General features: G+C 47.0%; 1 protein-coding gene across 3 annotated transcripts in view; it reads left to right on the top strand.

Moving 5' to 3' along the window:
- Window positions 1-19,317, top strand: part of VWA2 (von Willebrand factor A domain containing 2) — a 75,487-nt gene that overhangs the window by 41,531 nt on the left and 14,639 nt on the right. For all 3 annotated transcript variants that reach the window (XM_054035792.1, XM_054035791.1, XM_054035793.1), the window contains exons 6-11: window positions 6,845-7,039; window positions 7,568-7,701; window positions 9,667-9,799; window positions 12,224-12,279; window positions 14,199-14,306; window positions 16,534-17,115. In XM_054035792.1, the coding sequence (XP_053891767.1) occupies window positions 6,845-7,039; window positions 7,568-7,701; window positions 9,667-9,799; window positions 12,224-12,279; window positions 14,199-14,306; window positions 16,534-17,115 (1,208 nt within the window). The remainder of the gene's footprint in view (window positions 1-6,844; window positions 7,040-7,567; window positions 7,702-9,666; window positions 9,800-12,223; window positions 12,280-14,198; window positions 14,307-16,533; window positions 17,116-19,317) is intronic.

Below are 19,317 nucleotides of genomic sequence, written 5' to 3'. Positions count from 1 at the left end.
ACGCGCAGAATGTAGGTGTAGACAGAATCACATTATAAAAAGGGGATGCCCAGAATGGGAAAACTGAGCTCCCTCTGGGAGACTCCAGCAAGAACCATCTCTCTACTGATGATCAAGCCATGAGAGACCCATCAGACCCTAACAGTGTTGTTAAGGATGTGAGTATAACTATAGTTGTAACTTGTGCATAGGTCTGCATTGAATTTCTATATGCTTTGGTAATCAAACTTTAATTGTAACTTTAATAAAACTTCAAAGAGAGACTAGACTTTGTATTGGTAAATATATGTGTGGTCACTACCTTTGGTCTTTGTGTTCCTAGAGACTCTAAACCTGAAGCAAGTAGCAGAGTTGACTTTCACTCTGTTAAGCTTGAAACTGTAGTCAGCAGAGCCGAACCTATGGTGGCGTAATACCATATTACAAAATTCACTTTAATTAAAATAAAAGGCGACACTGTCAATCAATTGTAGGGGTTACTCTGGAGAGAGACCCTCTCAGTCCCTGCTGGGTTGGCCAGTTAGAATGAAAATTGAATGTGGCGCTCCCATGTGGCAGAGCAGTGGTCTAACACTAAAATGGCCTTTTGAGTCCGTGATTGTGTCTAAGTCCAGCTGATTAGTTCCTTTAAGAGCAGTGCCATGAATTCTTGTAGGTCCCCATGAAACTTGAAAGGAAAGGAGGAAGCACTGTAAATTTGACACAGAGGTAAAGATCACGCACAGATTGTAACCACACATGCCATTTTGTTACTTCTTGCACTTCACACAGCTTGTTCACTGCAACTAGACTTGGTTGGTTTCTATAGTTGTCAGTTTCATTTCTGGTCTTTGTTTCTTATCACACTGCAGTTGGGATTCCATTTCCACAGTCTTGTCAACCCACGAGTTCAAAAGTCTTGATCAGGCCCCCAGAATCATAAGTTCACCTTAAAAATCATGATTTTTAAAAAAAAATTAATAAAAAAGATAAACATCAGGTTCTTGTTGTTTGTCTTCTGGTCTGAGTGTTTAGGGTTCATATTTTCAAGTTGTTCTCCCCAGTCACAAGAGATAGTGGGATCACCTATCCTTGTTGAAGTCAAAGGCAAAACTCCTATTGAATTCAATAGGCCAAGATTTTGTCCTAGAAACTTACTTTTTAATGAAAGTTGAGATTTTGACATATTCATGTAGCTCTAGGAAACGGAGCTGGAGTTTCAAAGAAGCCTATAAGTTGAAATTCGTGCTTCTGTCTCCTTCAGGCCTCTGAAAATCCTAGCCTAATGGTATGCCTATGCCATCATACCTAGGGTGATCAGATGGAAAGTGTGAAAAATTGGGACGGGTGAGGGGAAATAGGCTCTAATATAAGAAAAAGCCCTGACTATCGGGACTGTCCCTATAAAATTGGGACATCTTGTCATCCTAATCATACCTATGTCAGTGTAACTGTGCTGGCATAACCCCCTAGTGTAAACAAAAAGAGTTTTTCTATCTGTATAGGAACCACCTCCCTGAATATTAGTTACATCAACAGAAGACCTGTTCCATCGACACAACTGTGTCTACACTGCATGTTTTGTCAGCATAGATAGATTGGTCAGGGATGTGGTTCTTTCACACCCCGACTGACGTAGTTATGCTGACATTACTTTTAAGTGCAGAATGAGCCTTAAGCTGTAAGAAAGGAAATTGGAGCCGAAATCATCTCCTTTTTAAAAAGTGCTCCTTTCTTTTGTTTGGGTGGAAGGGAAGGTCATATTGAGCCTATGAAAGTAAGTGGGGACAAAATATAGGAGTATCTCCCAGATGCTGTAGAATTTCAGCAGAAAAGGCATTAGGGTTAAAGGATCAGCTCATTCAATAGCCAAAGTGTCTAAACTAATTCTGAATATGGCCCAGAGTTTGCAAACAAACTCAAGATCCTCTTCAACTTCTTCAAGCGAGCAAAATCTGTTACTTTTTTCAGTGACAACTTAATTATACAGTCTAGAAAACCTTTTGTGTAATGTTCCGGGGGAAGGCTAGCAGAGAGATACCAGCTCCTCTTTGGCTATTGTTTCAAAGCCACTGAGAGCAGAGAAAATGAAGCCACATTGGATATCTGGAATTTGGTTTGGCATTGAAAATGTCTTTTAATGATGGCAGGTGAATGTTGACAGGTCTAACAGAAATAATGGCCTTGTATGTGGCCATTTCATCTAGTTTTAGATGAAAGGCTAAAATATAGGAATGAACAAAATAGTTATGGATGGATTCCAGCTACCAAGTGAGTTATGGGACTAATAATATGCTTGTTTTATACATAGGAAAGCCTGATTAATAGAGTTTAAGGCCAGAAGAGACCACATATATAACACAGACCATAGAATTTCATAGTTATTTAAGCCTATATCAAGCCTATATTTAGTGGTTCAGCTAAAGCATCTGGGTCAGGAGAGGTTGCCCAGTTATCCAAGCTCACACCAAGGTTGGGATTACCCACTGACTTTAACAGAGCAGCGCCAATTTTCACCAGCTGAGACTCTCCCACTATTATGAAGTAGCATTATATTTTCAGCCATAGTAACTGTTAGTTCAAGCACCTCAACTACCTCTGTTGCTGAGTCAGAGCTTGGGACATGTTGCAGAATTTTAGATTTTTATGGATGGTTCAAAACACTTAGGGATTGAAACAAATTGATGGCCAGTAGCGTCTGACCAGAGAAGTTGCTGGACAGACTTAACATAGGTTCTTGAAGTTTGGTTGAAAATAATAGAAAGTTGTGGGGGAGAATGGGTTTATGCATCAGAGAGAAGATAAAAGAAAAGCTTCTAGAATGCATTACATATAAAAGAAAGAAAGGTATATGGAGAAACAAAGAGACGTAAATGGACTTGAAGAACTTAGGAGCTCTGAGCATGCATGTGATCAACTACTATATATCAAGAAATTCAGTCGTTATTAAAATAAAGAATCATTCAAACAAATTAAAAGTGATTTGGAAGCACAGAGTTGTGTATGTGTGTGTGAGAGAGAGAGAGGCCGTGTGTGTAACCATATGTATATGAAGAAGAACATCATGCCTCAAAGAAAGAATTGACATTTGCAGTCTGGCTGCCCTTAATTGCTTTGAATTGAAGTAAAAGCAATACTAAAAGGCAATAGCAGGAAAAGATTTATGTTGAAACTCCTCAGCCAGGATTAGAAAACAGATGGAAATGTCTCTTCGGATAGAGGCTTAATTAGCCAAAGGGCTCAAGGTGGTCTGGGCTTACTCTGATATCAAATGTTGAATCAAGGATGGCAGGTTACAGAACGCTTGGCTTATATAGTCCGCAGGAGGAATGGGGGCAGGAAATTTGTGGCTTATCTGGATATAGTTGTTGGAAGTAACACATGACAAATGTTAAACCCTAAAAAATAAGGGTAAATGTTAAAGGGGCCAGGGTTAAAATAAAGGTTTGGTGTCAATACATGGTGGGTCTGCAGTATCAACTCCCCTAGTTTTTACACTCGACTAATTGGGTAGTTCTCATTCAGAGTAGTATGTAGGACTGAGGCCCTCACTTGTAAACTCCTCAGGAAAAGGACCATGTCACCTTCTGCCTGTCAGTGCCCGCGCAAGGAACCCAGTGCTGACTGGGAGTTCTCTCGATGCTACTCTAATAGAAGGCTGAGATTTTTCAAGGCCACCTAATGGAAATTACGTGTCCAAATCCCTTCGAATTAAACAGCTCCTCTATAGCTCAAGTTGGGCAGCTGAAACTGAGGCACCCAAAATTACGGATCCCTTTGGAATATACAGTCCTCTTCACGCAGGGAGTCTGTCTGTGGCCAGGCCAGAAATAGAAGCCTGCCATAGCCGTGCCTTAACAGCATTTAGTATTTATGTCTTTGTACTGCGGAAGTGTCTCAGAGCCACAGTCCTGGATCAGACCCCATTCATAGAATCCTAGAAGTGTAGAACTGGAAGGGATCTTGAGAGGTCATTTAGTCCAGACCCCTGCACTCAAGGCAGGACTAAGTATTATCTAAACCATCCCTGACAGGGGCTTGTCTAATCTGCTCTTAAAAACCTCCAGTAACAGAGATTCAACAACCTCCCTAGGCAATTTATTCCAGTGCTTAACTATCCTGACAGGAAGTTTTTCCTAATGTCCACCCTAAACCACTCTTGCTGCAATTTAAGCCAATTGCTTCTTATCCTATCCTCAGAGGTTAACAAGAACAATTTTCCTCCCTTCTCCTTGTAACAACCTTTTCTGTAGTTGAAAACTGTTATCATGTCCCCTGTCCATTTTCTCTTCTCTAGACTAAACATTGTGCTAGGCTGTGTGTACACGCGAACAAAAAGATGGCTCCTGCCCCCAAAGAGCTTACAAACTAAGACAAGAAACAACATGTGGATAGAGGTGGGAGAGCCCAAGGAAACAACTACAAGGCCTTCCTTCCTTCCTTCCCCAGAGCTGTGCTGTATAGAATTGTACATTTGTGTTTTTCCTACAATTTTACATAGTATTTTATTCACTTTCTCTGTCCCTCAAGCTGCCTGTGATGTAGTGTGAATTAGACTAGAGAGCTATCAGTAAAAGTGCATTGTTTAATACCCAATAAGGAATTAAGTCTTATAATTACAGTTAGAATTGTATAACTGTAACAGTCTTACAGCTAACTGTGCGTGTTGCCAGATACTGGGGAAGGAGATGGAAAATATGGATTCTTATTCTGTATTTAAATAGCAAGCAGCAGTTTACAACACCGACACTATAGACTTTTATTGTTAGCAGTTGTAGAGCAGCTGCAAGACTCATAGGCTCTGTCATTCTCTAGTACTTAACAACTATCCAGTTTTATAAAGTAATTTATATCACTGGTGGAATGTACAACCCATTGGCACTTGTGTGGGTACAGATTTAGTTGGGTACTGGAGAAATGATAGTCCGTGTTAAAATAATTGCTTTCTACCACATTAGCATGACCAATAGGTATTCCCACTCCAGCCTCAGAATATCATGACTGCCAAAATATTCAGTTACTTGACTCTTCGCTGCAAGTGCATCTCCAAGAACTGCATTTATGGATCAGTCCCTGAATTAGACATGGAGGAAAGAAGAACACAGAAGGAGCGGGGCTTTGTGCTTCAGGCATTTCACTAAGAGTCACACAACATGGGTTAAGTTCCCAGATCTGCCTGTGTGACCTTTGCCCTCACATGACCTGCTCAGTGTTCAGGAGCAGTCAGGGCCAGACTTTCAAATGCTTAGCACCCAAAGTTAGGGCCGGATTTTCATAAGGACTCATCATTTCTATAGACACCAAATGAGGGCCTGGCTCTAAGAAGTGCTTATGGACAGATTTTCGAAAAACCCCAGCCGAGATCTTCATCCCTTGGAGCTCCTTTGAAAATCTGACCCTTAATCTCTCTGCCTTGATTCCCCATCTATAAAATGGGGATAATAGTACTTCCCTTCTCCCACCCTTTGCCTGGTCTATTTAGACTATAAGCTGTTCAGGGAAGAGACTCTCTAACTATATGTTTGTACAGCACCTAGCACAATGCGATCCCAATCTCCGCCACGGCCTCTAGCTGCTACTGTCAGACAAATAATAATAATGTGATGAAACCGTGTCCCATGATTAGAGTATGTTCGTGTCAGAGACAAAAACGAAGTGAAGTTGATAATTTGTGCCAATTTAAAATGGTTGCAGGCTTGACCCCTTCTCCAGTCAGGAAAGCGCCTGTGGCAGTGGCCAGATAATTGAATTCTAAAGCAGATTGGGATACTTGGGGCTGCTTATTTGCATATTAATACCCAGAATGCTTTTCCAGCTTGGAGCTGTAGCTACACAGCTGTGCTCTACTAGCTGGAATCATGGATGGCTTTTCCCCACCTTTACCTTCCTAACCTCACTGGTTTAATTTATTGTGAAATCCAGGTGAACTGCCTCGCTCTTTGTTCATCATTAATTGAAAAGGAAGGCTAAATAAAGAATGCCTTATATTCTCCCTTCATCAGTTTCCAGGGATACACTCAGAAGTCCTTTGGGATTTGCATTTTTGGGGAGTTTATTACTGATGAACAAATGGCATGCTGTGGAAAATCAAATTAACCAAAGATTAACAAGAAAGAGAAGGGACTGTGCCTCTGGGCACAGCTGAATTGCCAGCCCTTAATTAAGAAACATTCTCCAAAACAAACAGTGAGTTGCCATGCACAGCCTCCCTACCCTCTAGGCATCTAGCTATAGTTCGAGTCTAAAGAAATGCACTAAGGTTTTGCTCTCTGTAAGGGGCTTGTACCTGCAGTATAAAATTTATACCCATTGGAAAGCAAGATGTTTGAGGTGTTCATATTTTCACAGACACTGTACGTAGGGCTGGCAAATGGAAGATTTCATTGTTAATCAGCTCCCCCGTACAGGGGCAGTGTAGCTCTCAAAGCACTTTGTAAAGAAAGGTCAGCCTTATTATCCTCATGGGAAAACTGAGGTATACACCATTGATGTGACTTGCCAAAGGTCATGGGGGGGGAATTGAACCCAAGCCTCCTGGGTCCTAACCCAGTGCCCTCTCCACTGGGCCATGTTGATTGATATTGTCCAGCCTTCTCAAGCAGCCATCCCATTATTGCATCTGTGGATATTTTTCTCAAGGCATATCTGCACCTGTGGAGTGGGGAGGAAGAGTCGAAGGAAGAGGAGCTGTCAACTAATAGCAGGAAGGTGGTGACCGTTACAGAATTAGACGCATCACTATGTGCAGAAGGGCCCTAGACTTGGTGCTACCAGAGAGCAGGCAGCGGGGAATGGGAAGAAAGCAAAAGGGAGTTGGACACTTGTCCCCAAACCTCTTCTTTCAATTTTCTCTTGCTTGTTTCAGAGGCGGGAGCACAGAAACGGGGCTCGCGCTGAAATTCATTCTCCGGAAAGGTTTCCCTGGTGGCAGAAATTCCTCTGTCCCTGAAATCCTGATCGTCCTCTCGGACGGGAAATCACAAGGCAATGTAGCAATACCCGCTAAGCAGCTGAAGGACAGGGGCACCACGGTATTTGCTGTGGGAGTCAAGTTTCCAAGGTAGGAAATTGTCTTGTGGGGGGGGGGGGGGGAGGGAGTGGTGCACTGCTAACAGACTAGCCATTGCCTTCAGCATCTAAGTCCCCTGAGCAAGACCAAGTGGGTGAGAGGCAATTACAGAGTTGGAGGTGTGATTTGGGGAGGGACACGGAGGTGCTGGGAGTGAAGTGGTTTCCATCATATACAGTTTGGTTTAATGGCTCTCAGCACCCCCCGCTATACAAATTATTCAAGCCTCCCTGGAGGGATATGAATGTGGAGCAGGAGGTCGTTTTGTGACCGGGGTCAGAGAGAAAGAAGGGCGCTTGGAGAGAGAAGTGCTCTGTTAGGAGCCGGTCTTTAGAAATGTCAATGGATTTTTAAGAGCAGATACACTGGGATCCTGTGTGGACGTAAAGCTACATCGCTAGTAGTTCTGAGTGCTTGTTCTTTTTAATGCCATCCAGGAAAATAACTGTGAGTGCAAAGGGACTGTTCCTGTTCTTTACTGCCAGGAGATTGTGTTGACATGTCCTGTCACCCGTGCAGGTGGGAGGAGCTGCACACGCTGGCCAGTGAACCAACGGAGCAGCATGTGCTGTTTGCTGAACACGTGGATGATGCTGCCAATGGCCTGTACAGCACCCTCACCAGCTCTACTGTCTGCAGTGCTGTCTCTCCAGGTAACTCTACGCCACCGTGGTGCACGTTTACTGATGACTGTCTTACCTTTCACTTCTGTATGGGGATTGTCAGCTTGGCCTTTCACTTCCAGAGCCTCTCTGCGAAGCTGGCACCTCTAACGCTGCTGATGGGGTGGCACGGTCTATCCCTTTGTGAGAGGTGGTCTTCTCTGTTTAGAGGAAAGAAATAGAGGCTGTTGAGAGGTTAGCATCCATCAAAAGATGACTTCAAGGCAGAGCCACACCCTGTGTGTGCTGCCCAAACCCCAAGGCCTGCCCAAACCCCAGGGACTGTGTGGGAGAGAGGATGGTCCAGTGATCAGTGAGCTCTTCTAGTTCTTAGGAGACCTGAGTTTGAGTCCTTGCTATGCCACAGTCTGACTGTATGATCTTGGTCAAGTCACTTAGTCTCTCTGTACCTCAGTCCCCGCATTTAAAATGGGGATAATTCCTACCTCAAAGGGGCGTTGAGGATAAATACATTAAAGACAGTGAGCCACTCAGATATACAGTAGTGGGGGTCATATAAATACCTAAGATAGATGAGAGGTGAAAATCCCCTAAGAACCACATGTGATCATGTAAGTCACATTGCTTAATCCACTCCTGGAAGGTGCTTAGATGCTACAGTGATGAGGGTGGTATAGGCAGCGATGGAGAACAGGAGAACATGGGTGGATTTGGTGGTTGCAGATATTGTGCCAGAACAAAGCAGATTAAAAAGCTGCTCCCAGGAATCCAGTAAAGGGCTGACCTGCCCACCAGCAGCACATTTACTTGTTTTGGGGCATCACCGAGGGACTTGTCGAAAAGCTGCAATGAACTCTCTTTGCGGGACAATGAGACGAGCTGTTGACTGAGCAATATCCCAGCTGGAAAGGCGTAACGAGTGGGGTACCGCAGGGGTCTGTTTTGGGACCGGCTCTGTTCAATATCTTCATCAACGACTTAGATATTGGCATAGAAAGTACGCTTATTAAGTTTGCGGATGATACCAAACTGGGAGGGATTGCAACTACTTTGGAGGACAGGGTCATAATTCAAAATGATCTGGACAAATTGGAGAAATGGTCTGAGTTAAACAGGATGAAGTTTAACAAAGACAAATGCAAAGTGCTCCACTTAGGAAGGAAAAATCAATTTCACACATACAGAATGGGAAAAGACTGTCTAGGAAGGAGTACGGCAGAAAGGGATCTAGGGGTTATAGTGGACCACAAGCTAAATATGAGTCAACAGTGTGATGCTGTTGCAAACAAAGCAAACATGATTCTGGGATGCATTAACAGGTGTGTTGTGAGCAAGACACGAGAAGTCATTCTTCCGCTCTACTCTGCTCTGGTTAGGCCTCAGCTGGAGTATTGTGTCCAGTTCTGGGCGCCGCATTTTAAAAAAGATGTGGAGAAACTGGAAAGGGTCCAAAGAAGAGCAACAAGAATGATTAAAGGTCTTGAGAACATGACCTATGAAGGAAGGCTGAAAGAATTGGGTTTGTTTAGTTTGGAAAAGAGAAGACTGAGAGGGGACATGATAGCAGTTTTCAGGTATATAAAAGGGTGTCATAAGGAGGAGGGAGAGAACTTGTTCACCTTAGCCTCTAAGGATAGAACCAGAAACAATGGGTTTAAACTGCAGCAAGGGAGGTCTAGATTGGACATTAGGAAAAAGTTCCTAACTGTCAGGGTGGTTAAACACTGGAACAAATTGCCTAGGGAGGTTGTGGCATCTCCGTCTCTGGAGATATTTAAGGGTAGGTTAGATAAATGTCTACTAGGGATGGTCTAGGCAGTATTTGGTCCTGCCATGCGGGCAGGGGACTGGACTCGATGACCTCTCGAGGTCCCTTCCAGTCCTAGAATCTATGAATCTATGAATCTATGAATAAAGCTGTGTCAGCTCCCGCTCCCAGACAGCTTCACTTGCAGACAAATGCACCAGCTATTTTGTGTGTGCTCTTTGTGCCAGGTTGCAAGATTGAATCTCACCCTTGCGAACGCAAGACACTGGAGACCGTGAAAGAGCTGGCTGGGAACTATATGTGTTGGAAAGGGTCAAAGAGACCCAATGCAGTGCATACATCTCTCTGCCCGTTTTACAGGTAAGTCAGCCAGCCTGCTCTCTTGAAGTTGGTAGTACACACAGAGTGAGAGCACACACACATCCATTGTTGGGTACGATGACTTGGGTTTATGATTTACTGTAACTTTATATTAATATTTATATAACAGCACCTAGTGGCCCCAGCTGAGGTTGGGACAGGCTCTGTATGTATACATAGTAAGAGACAGTCTGTGCCCTGAAGAACATGCAATCTAAGCAATGAGTGAGAGAGGAAACTGAGGCATGGAGAGGCAAAGTGACTTGCCCAAGATCACCCAGTAGGTCAGTAGCAGAGCCGGGGATAGAACCCAGATTCCCCTGTCACTGGACCATCCTGCCTGTTATGTAAACAGCCTCATTTATGTATTTCACACAATTCTCATTTGTGCAACACTTGCTTATAGTCTATACAATAAAGAGAGTGGATAAAACCCTGACACTGTGTTGACCCTGAAGCAGAGAAGTCCTTTTATCCGTGTGTAGTGGACCTGAGAGTCCTGGGAGACTCTGGCCTAAGGAGAGGCTTCGATAGCTGTCTGAAAACAACTCCCACTCATACTGAAGCAAATATTAAGCAGCTAGGTTGCAAACAGAGAGGTATATTATCAGGTCAGTGGCAGTGAGTTGCACAAGGAAATTCCTCTCGCGCTGAGGTGAGGATGTATCTGAAAGATTGTGACGCTTGTCAGATCCTTAACGAAATCCAATGCCTTCTAAAAGCTTCATTACTGTAGTTTGTACAATAAGTGAAATCATTTTAAGGTGACCTGCAAAGGAAAATGTAGGTTTGTGCTCTTTGTTTGTTTGTTTGTTTGTCTGATGTAGAAAGAGAGCCTGAAAGGAAGGGAGGTAGAAGGGGAGGAATCGTTAGTGTTTTTTCCCTGGCTTGTTTTTTATACTAGAAATTCCGGTCTTGTCTATCCTGGAAAACATTGGGAATCTAGTAGGATTATGATATCAGATACCAAGGAAATGAAACTTGACTCATTGAGCTGGGAATCTATTTTTATTCAGGCTGTCCAAAATCTCAGGTTTATTTGACTCCAAATGTCTAACAAACCCCTGGAAGGAAAGATCTGTTAAAGACTGAGTATCCTTTCCTCTTCAATTAAGGACTGAGAAATGCCACACTACACTTCTCTAAGCCCCAGTGAGTCCTCCAGGGAAGACTAGACTTGACAAGGCTGATATTTCTAAAGTTTAAAAAAAAAATCGGGAATCCATCCACCTTTTAAAACAAAACTCTCCTACCCCCTTGCATGTTATAAATAAGGCTATGTTTTAGTCACGGGTATTTTTAGTAAAAGTCATGGACAGGTCACGGGCAATAAACCAAAATTCACAGCCTGTGACCTGTCCATGACTTGTACTATATTCCCCTAACTAAAACTTGGGCCGGGGTGCTCCAGAGGGGGTCCCGGGTCCCCCAAGGGTGCTGGGAGCTGTGCAGTGGTGCACGGCCCAGGACTCCTGCTGGTGCTGGGGGGGGGTGAAGGGGCTGGCAGGCTGGAGGGGAACCGCAGCCAATGGGAGCTGCGAGTGTGGTATCTGCAAGCACAGGCAGCGCACAGAACCTGCAGGGATATGCCAGCCGCTTCCGGGGGAGACCCCCACGTCCCCTGAGTTAAGCACTGCCCCGCAACCCAACCCCTTGACCCAGCTCTGAGCCCCCTCCCACAACCAAACTTCTGCTGCTGTTCGGGCACCCCTGAGCCAGCCGCACCAGCCCCTGCAAGAGTCACAGAGGTTACAGAAAGTCACAGAATCCGTGACTGACACGCAGCCTTAGTTATAAACAAGCAAAAAAAGGACAGAAACATCATTTATTTTTCCCTTCCAGGTCACCTTTAAGATGAAATAAATGGTTTAAAAAACCTGATCAATTCACTCATTGATCTCATGTGGGAGGGATTCTTAGGGATCAAGAATTGCTTCCTAATCCAGCCCTTGCTCTCATATTAACTGGTCAAGTTAGAGCTGGTTGGAAACCAGAGTTTCCATTTCATGGGAAATTGCAACATTTCAACATTTGGTTTTATTCGAATTCAGAACAAAAAGTTGATATTTCCCACAGAATGAAAAGTCCAATAAATGTCAATTCAGAACTATTGAAATATTTGGTATTGTAAAAATATTCTAATAGCACATATTTTAATTCAGCCTATAAAATAGTTAGTAGTATAAACAAAGTGAAGCAAATTGGTAGTCAAAATAATTTGTTGCAACTTTTTCGCATCAAATTTTAATTCGGTCAGAAATCGATCTGTTCCCATGAAATGTTTCAGTTTTGACAAAACTGCATTTTTTGAGGGAAAACTCATTTATCAAGAACTTTGACTAAATGGTTAGCCTTGCAAATGCCTTGTTAATCTTTTAAATACTTGGTCTAATTTCATATTTTGTATCAATCTTTCTATCTTAGTTGGAAAAGAGTCTTGATAAAACACCCGGCCAGATGCTACCGAACTACATGCCCAGGTAGGACATGATCTTTCTGAAAAATCTCATTCACAGTCTAAGAAAAAAAAGTGAACTAAAATCAGGTGATTATTTTTAAACCACATTCAGTTCCTCAGCAAGGATCAGAAAAGTAGGGATCATAATTCTTAATGGGTGCTAGTGAGGAATTGACCCTTTACCAGTCTTTCATTAACCACTAAAGAAAGGAGTGTGATGTCTTGTTTCCCTCATGTTCTTGACCATGAAATCATTCTGCTGGCTTAAAACAGTCACCCTTCAGTCTCTCCCTTCACTCCTGGAGGAGCTGGTTCACCTTTAATTAATCTGAAATTCTTCACGTTCTTGTTTGCTGATAGTAATTCGGGAATGGTGCGATTCTATTGTCATCACCTGCATAAGCCAGCAAGAAATAGTGTCCAAGTATTGCATTAATTTGGGGATTGCATTGCTACCAATGTGGAACGTTTCTGCTCAAGTTGTAGTTGAGTGACATGCCTTCAGCCATGTAATTTGGAACCATCAGGAGTATCATTCATTTAAGATTTCAGAGTTGTAGCCACGTTAGTCTGTATCAGCAAAAACAATGAGGAGTCCTTGTGGCACCTTTAAGGTGCCACAAGGACTCCTCGTTGTTTTTTCATTCATTTAGGAGGGAACCTGACACTTAGTAGTTGTGTAACTGTGGTTGTGTGGGAATAGCTACTCTGGTTGATTTACCAATATGACTCAGTGGTTCAAAGCCTGGAGTGACCTGATTGCTTTATTTTTCCTTGAATGCCCTTTGAAAATACATCCTCCTCATTTAAGCCCCCTGATTCGGAAGGGAAATGGAGATTCCTCGATCTAGCAAAATTTGTATGTGCTGCGCAAGCAATGCAGTAAATTCTGGAGGAAAGGGTAGGATTTGAAAATGAAATGGATAGCTCCCAATTACTGTTCTGATACTGTCAATGTATGGTGTCACCATGCCGTGCTACGGGGACACGCCATAAATACAGCCCAGCAGATGAAACGTTCAGTGATGGAGTGTTTTGAACTGCTTGCATTCACTATTTCTCATGGTAGCTTTTGAGCAAAAAGCATTGTAAGCCACTGCCCAGAACCATAAGTGCAGCGTATGGTCCAAAAGGAATCTGAACAGAATGGGCCAGATTCTAATCTCTTCTCTGCTGGTGGGAATCTGGAGGAAGTGCACTGATTTCAATAGTTGCTTCAGATTTACACCAGTGTAACTCCAGTATTTCCCTGATGTAAGTGAGTTCACTCCCCAGCAATTCAAGTGCAAGGTGGCAAACCACACTTAGGAATGGACAGCTTTGCAGAACCGACACTGAATTGTAATGTGGTCTTACAAAACTGTGTTTACAAAGAGTTGGCTTTTTTAAATGGTTGGCGCTGCCCGTGTCAAGAATGGATTCATTCAAGTGTAAATAAGTTACATTTAAGAAATTCCTGAGTTCTGCTAATGGGGTTGATCTTTGTACAAGGGAGGTCTAGGTTGGACATTAGGAAAAAGTTCCTAACTGTCAGGTGGTTAAACACTGGAATAAATTGCCTAGGGAGGTTGTGGAATCTCCATCTCTGGAGATATTTAAGGGTAGGTTAGATAGACATTTATCAGGGATGGTCTAGACAGTATTTGGTCCTGCCATGCATGCAGGGGACTGGACTCGATGACCTCTCGAGGTCCCTTCCAGTCCTAGAATCTATGAAGCTATAATACTCAAGCAAAGCTACACAGAAATCACAGCCTTACTTAACTGTGCTTTACTTGAGTAGAGAATGAGTAGAGAAAATTCCCTTCCAACTGCCCCAGAGCCCATCTGACTCTGCCTACGCTCAAAACACTTACGGCTAATCTACTGTGTAGCATGACTGTATCTTTTCTCTGGGCCCAACCCAGGCGCTCTCCTTCTCCTTATGTGGTGCCTTTGCAGATCCCTGCGATTCCCAGCCTTGTCACAATGGAGGCACGTGCGTTCCAGAGGGATTAGAAAGGTACCACTGTGTGTGTCCTGTTGGATTTGGAGGAGATGCCAGCTGCGGTATGTTGGGTCTAAGCCTGGTCCACTGGTGCGGTGTTAATATTTATATAGTGAAGGCACCAAGAAAGGAGTCCCACCAGTGGTGCCAATTGAGATATTTCCGGGAGGTGGCAAATTCCGGTCCTTCCCCCCTCCCCCCCCAAGCCCCTCATAAGAACCCTGTTCTGGTCCCTGCTTGCCTCTTCCTCCCCCTCTCCCCTGAGTCTCCCTCAGCTAGGGAATGTCTCCTTTCTCTTACCCACTCCGTGCATGAGCCTCTACCACCAGGAGTCGGGTCTCAGTGGACTCCCCTGCACTCTGCCCTACAAGCACAGACTCCCCGTGTGCTAGGTCACAACTCCTTTTGGCCTGGCTGCCTCCCCATCTGTCCGGAGGGGCAGCTGGGTCAAATTTCATTGGTACTACGGCCACGCAGCCTGAACGGTGAGCGCCAGCAGCAGCTCTACCGGTTTTGTACAGGACCATTGCATTGTTGTGGTCTAGCCATGCTGCTCACCCCCTGTCCCCCAAACTTTGCCTATGCAACTTTGATCAAGTGCAAAAATCTGTGTGTGTGTGTGGGGGGGGGCATTTGCCATTCTCTCCCCCCTCCTTTCCCCCCAGTAGGTGTCAGAGTCCGACTGTATTCAGAAGCCTCCGTGAACTTGGTCTACAGCAGGGGTGGGCAAACTACGGCCTGGGGGCCGCATCCAGCCCTCCAGAGTTTTAATCCGGCCCTCGAGCTCCCGCCGGGGAGCGGGATCCAGGGCTTGCCCCACTCTGCGCAGCTCCTGGAAACAGCGGCATATCCCCCCTCTGGCGCCTACATAGCAGCAGCCAGGGGGCTCTGTACGCTGCCTCCACCCCAAGCACTGCCCCCGCAGCTCCCATTGGCCAGGAACCACGGCCAATGGGAGCTGCAGGAGCGGCGCCTGCAGACGGGGAAGCGTGCAGAGCTGTCTGACTGCACCTCTGCGTAGGAGTCAGAGGGGGGACATGCCGCTGCTTCTGGGAGCTCCTTAAGGTAAGTGCCGCCCAGAGGATGCACCCCTGACCCCCTCCTGCACCCAACCCCCTGCCCCAGCCCTGATCCCCCTCCTGCCCTCCTAACCTTTTGGTCCCAGCCCAGAGCACTCTACTGCACCCCCTCATCCCCAGCTCCACCCCAGAGTCGGCACCCCCAGCCAGAGCCGGCACCCTCACACACACCCCCAATTTCATGAGCATTCATGGCCCGCCATACAATTTCCATACCCAGATGTGGCCCTCGGGCCAAAAGGTTTGCCCACCCCTCATCTACAGCCTCATTGGGGCTCCCTCCATCTCAGCATGCAGGGAGATCTGGAAGCAGGGCATGAGAAGTGGATCCTGCCGAAGGAGGGGAACAGCTGAAGTACCTGTGCCTTGGCTCCCCACTCTTTCCCTCCCCTCCCTCAGATCCCTGCAGAACTTCCCTGCACATATGGGCCAGGGATTAGTGATTCTGGGTACCCAACTCAAGAAACCTCAAAGGAGCCTGATTCTCAGAAAATGCAGAGTGCCCACCCCTTTAAAGCCTCTCAAGTTGTATCAAAAGATACCCTAGCCACTGGCTGACTTCCTGCAACGTATTCCTCAGCCCCTTGAGGTTTTTGTGGCATCCTACCAAACTGAATGGCATCCTGAGGCATGATTCTCCTACTGTACAAAACATGTTGCCCAACAAATTGTTTTGTTTTCTTGACAGAGAGGCATAGGCACCGACTTCTTCTGGTGCCGGTGGGTGCTCGACTCCCCTCTGCCCCCAGCCTCGCCCCGACTCCACCCTGCCCCCTCCACCCCCATTCCAACCCCTTCCCCAAAGTCTCCACCCCCTCCCTGCCTCTATTCGACTCCTTTCCCAAATCCCCGCTCCGGCCCGCCTCCTTCCCTGAGCGCTCCACGTTCCCGCTCCTCTCCCCTCCCTCCCGGAGCTTGCTACAGCTGTTTGGTGGTGGCAAGCACTGGGAGGGAGGGGGGAGCGGAGACGCGGTGCACTCAGGGGAGGAGGCGGTGAGGCGGGGGGGACCGGGGAGCTTGGCTGCCGGTGGGTACAGAGCACCCACTAATTTTTCCACATGGCTGCTCCAGCACCCACGGCGGCGCCTATGCAGAGAGGCTCTGGGGTGCATTCTCTCTCCTTCAGATCATTGGGATTGCAGGAGACCCACATGATGTGCTTGCTTATTTTTTTGCATTACATGCAGTTACTCACTTCCTTTGCTTTCAGCACCGAATCTGAGTCTGGAGTGCAGCGTGGATCTTCTTTTCCTGGTGGACAGCTCGTCTGGTACCACCTTGGAGGGATTCCTGCGCTACAAGGCATTCCTGAAAAGGTTCATTCGGGCAGTGTTGAGCAAAGACTCCCCAGCAAACGTCGGAGTGGCCCAGTACAGCGATGATGTCCAGATCCCCATCAAAGTGGGCGAGTACAAGGACGTGCTCAGTCTCATGAAGAGCGTTGACACCATGCATTTCAGCGGAGGGGGAACCTTCACCGGCAAAGCCCTTCGGTATGTCACGCAGCATGGCTTTAAGAGTGCTCCGGCCTTCGCAGACGTTCACGACGAGCTCCCGCGTGTGGTTGTCTTGCTCACGGATTCAGAGTCCCAGGATCCTGTGGTAGAAGCAGCTAAATATACCAGAGGCAGAGGACTCTTCCTAATTGGCGTGGGCAGCGACTTCTTAAGAGCAGAGCTGGACGACGTGACTGGGAATCCAAAGCGGACGGTTGTCTATTCCAACCCCCAGGATCTGTTCAACAAGATCCCTGAGCTGCAGAAAAAAATCTGCAGCGTAGACAGTCCTCAAGGTAAGGCCTTGGCTATAGATTGTAGTGCACTGACGGAGTCACTGCTCAGGGGTAGGGTTACCATTTTTTAAAATAACAAAAAGAGGACACTCCAAGGGGCCCCGTCCCCTCCCCAAATCCTCCCCTTCCCTGCCCCGGCCCCACCCCACCTCCGCCCCTTTCCCTAAGTCCCCACCCCAGCTCCGCCCCCTCCCCTGAACGCTCTGCCTCCCTGCTCCTCCCCCTCCCCTGCTTCCCGCGAATCAAATGTTCACGGGAAGCCTGAAACAGGGAGGCAGGCAGCAGGTAAGCTGCTGGGGGGCGCGAGGAGGTGCAGCCCAGTCCGGCCCCCTGGCCGAGCGGCTCGGGCCCGGTTTGGCTCAGGCCCTGGGGCGCGAGCCCCAGTTCCAGCCGAGTGCGCCAGCCCTGGCCCGCCCCGGCCCTGGCGGTTCCAGCTCGGCTCGGGCCCCGGCGGCTCCGGCCCGGCTCGGCTCGGGCTCTGGGGTGCTGGCCCCGGTGGCTCCAGCTTGGCTTGGGCCCCAGGTCCTGGACACCAGCCCCAGCCGAGTGGTTCCAGCCCCGGGGCACCGGCCGAGCGGCTCCGGCCCCGGCGACTCCAGCTCGGATCGGGCCCCGGGGCACCGGCCCGTCCAGCACCAGCCCCAGCACCGGCCCCAGCCCCGGCCGAGCACTGCCGGCCCCAGCGGCTCCGGCCCCAGCGCGGATCCAAGCCCCACGACCCCTCCCTATTTTCCCAGACATGTCCGGGTTTTTGGAATTTCCCCCCAGATGGGGATTTGATGACCAAAAAGCCGGACATGTCCGGGAAAATCCGGACGTATGGTAACCCTACTCAGGGAAGTTCAAGATTTAAGGAGCAGGGTGGTTAAAAGAATGAATTTCAGTTCCCCCAAACAACAGTGGTAGGAAATCCAGTGATACTGATCCAGAATACTGAGCACTCCCCGGACCTTGAAAGCTAGCTTATGTCCGGGTCTAGAGAGACTGAAATCACAGAACCTCTCCCATGCAAAGACCAGGCACCACGGCCGCCCTTGCAGCTGGGGACCATAAAGACTGCTGCTTCCTCGTGCACCCATAGGCACAAATCACTCAAAAAATGGTAAGGAGGGCTTATGGTCCACTCCTGACTTCTGTACCAGCCCAGAGAGCTGGCTAGCCAGTGGGCTAGTGGTTTGGAAGGGCTCGTATGTGTCAAGTATTATGTGCTGCTGAAAGGGGTACATTGCAATGTGTGCACTCTCTATCTGCAGTGGGGTTAGGGGGAGGAAATGCAGCCCCTAAGGCACCATCCAAACTTCATCTGGGGCTCTGCAGCTCTAGTCTGCCCCCCTCTTGTGGGCCTGGAAGCTGGTGAACTATTTCACTGGTGGGTGCACTAAAGAACGCTCTCCAGTCACAGGCTTTCACTCCCTTTTCTTCAGGGACTCAATGTTATTCCTTCAAAATAAAACTGTTTAACACACGTTCGACATCTCAACTGTGAACTTTCCCTCTGATCCAGACCTTTCTGCAAGAGCATATTTACTCCCTACATCTACCTGGGCATCAACGCAAGCCTCTCTACTCCCTTCTCCTTCCTAGCCTGCTCCCTGCAGGATTATGGTCCACAGGCTGCCTGCCTGGGAGCCACATATAACCTGGGATATTTCCACTGCTTCAGAGACTCCCGTAGGAGCCTTCCCTGCTCCCTGCAGTTCTCTAGCTCAAATGAGCTATTTGCTGCCTGTTAAGAGGACTAGGTGATCTCCAAGGTATCACCTGATTCCTGGCTTCACTGCTTTAGCTGGGGGGAGGGGGGCAGCTCATCAGACACAGGTGAGGCTGAGTCCATCTCGTCTTAAGTGTTGGCCACTCTGTGACAGGGCCTTAACAGCACAGTGTAGCCATAAGTAATTAATCCTTCTAAAACCCCTCGGAGTGAGGGAAGTCAGAATTCTGATCTCCATTTTGTGGATGGGGTAACTGAGGCACAAAGAAGGGTATGTATCTTGTCCAAAGCTTCCCAGGGCGTCATTGTCAGAGCCTAGAGCAAACCCAATTGTCCTGGTTCCTCCAATTATGGGCTCAGACCACAGGGCCAAGCCGCTGACTGAAAAAGGAATAGCCCTGGTACATAGAGACAGAAGGTGCGTGAGGTAATATCTTTTATGGGACTAACTTCTCTTGGTGAAAGAGACAAGCTTTCGGGCTTTGGGCTGG

Source organism: Malaclemys terrapin, chromosome 7, assembly GCF_027887155.1.
Source record: "Malaclemys terrapin pileata isolate rMalTer1 chromosome 7, rMalTer1.hap1, whole genome shotgun sequence".
In the NCBI taxonomy this organism is placed as follows: Eukaryota; Metazoa; Chordata; order Testudines; family Emydidae; genus Malaclemys; species Malaclemys terrapin.
The sequence above is the reverse complement of the archived record's forward strand: the minus strand, read 5'-3'. Positions and strand labels throughout refer to the sequence as shown.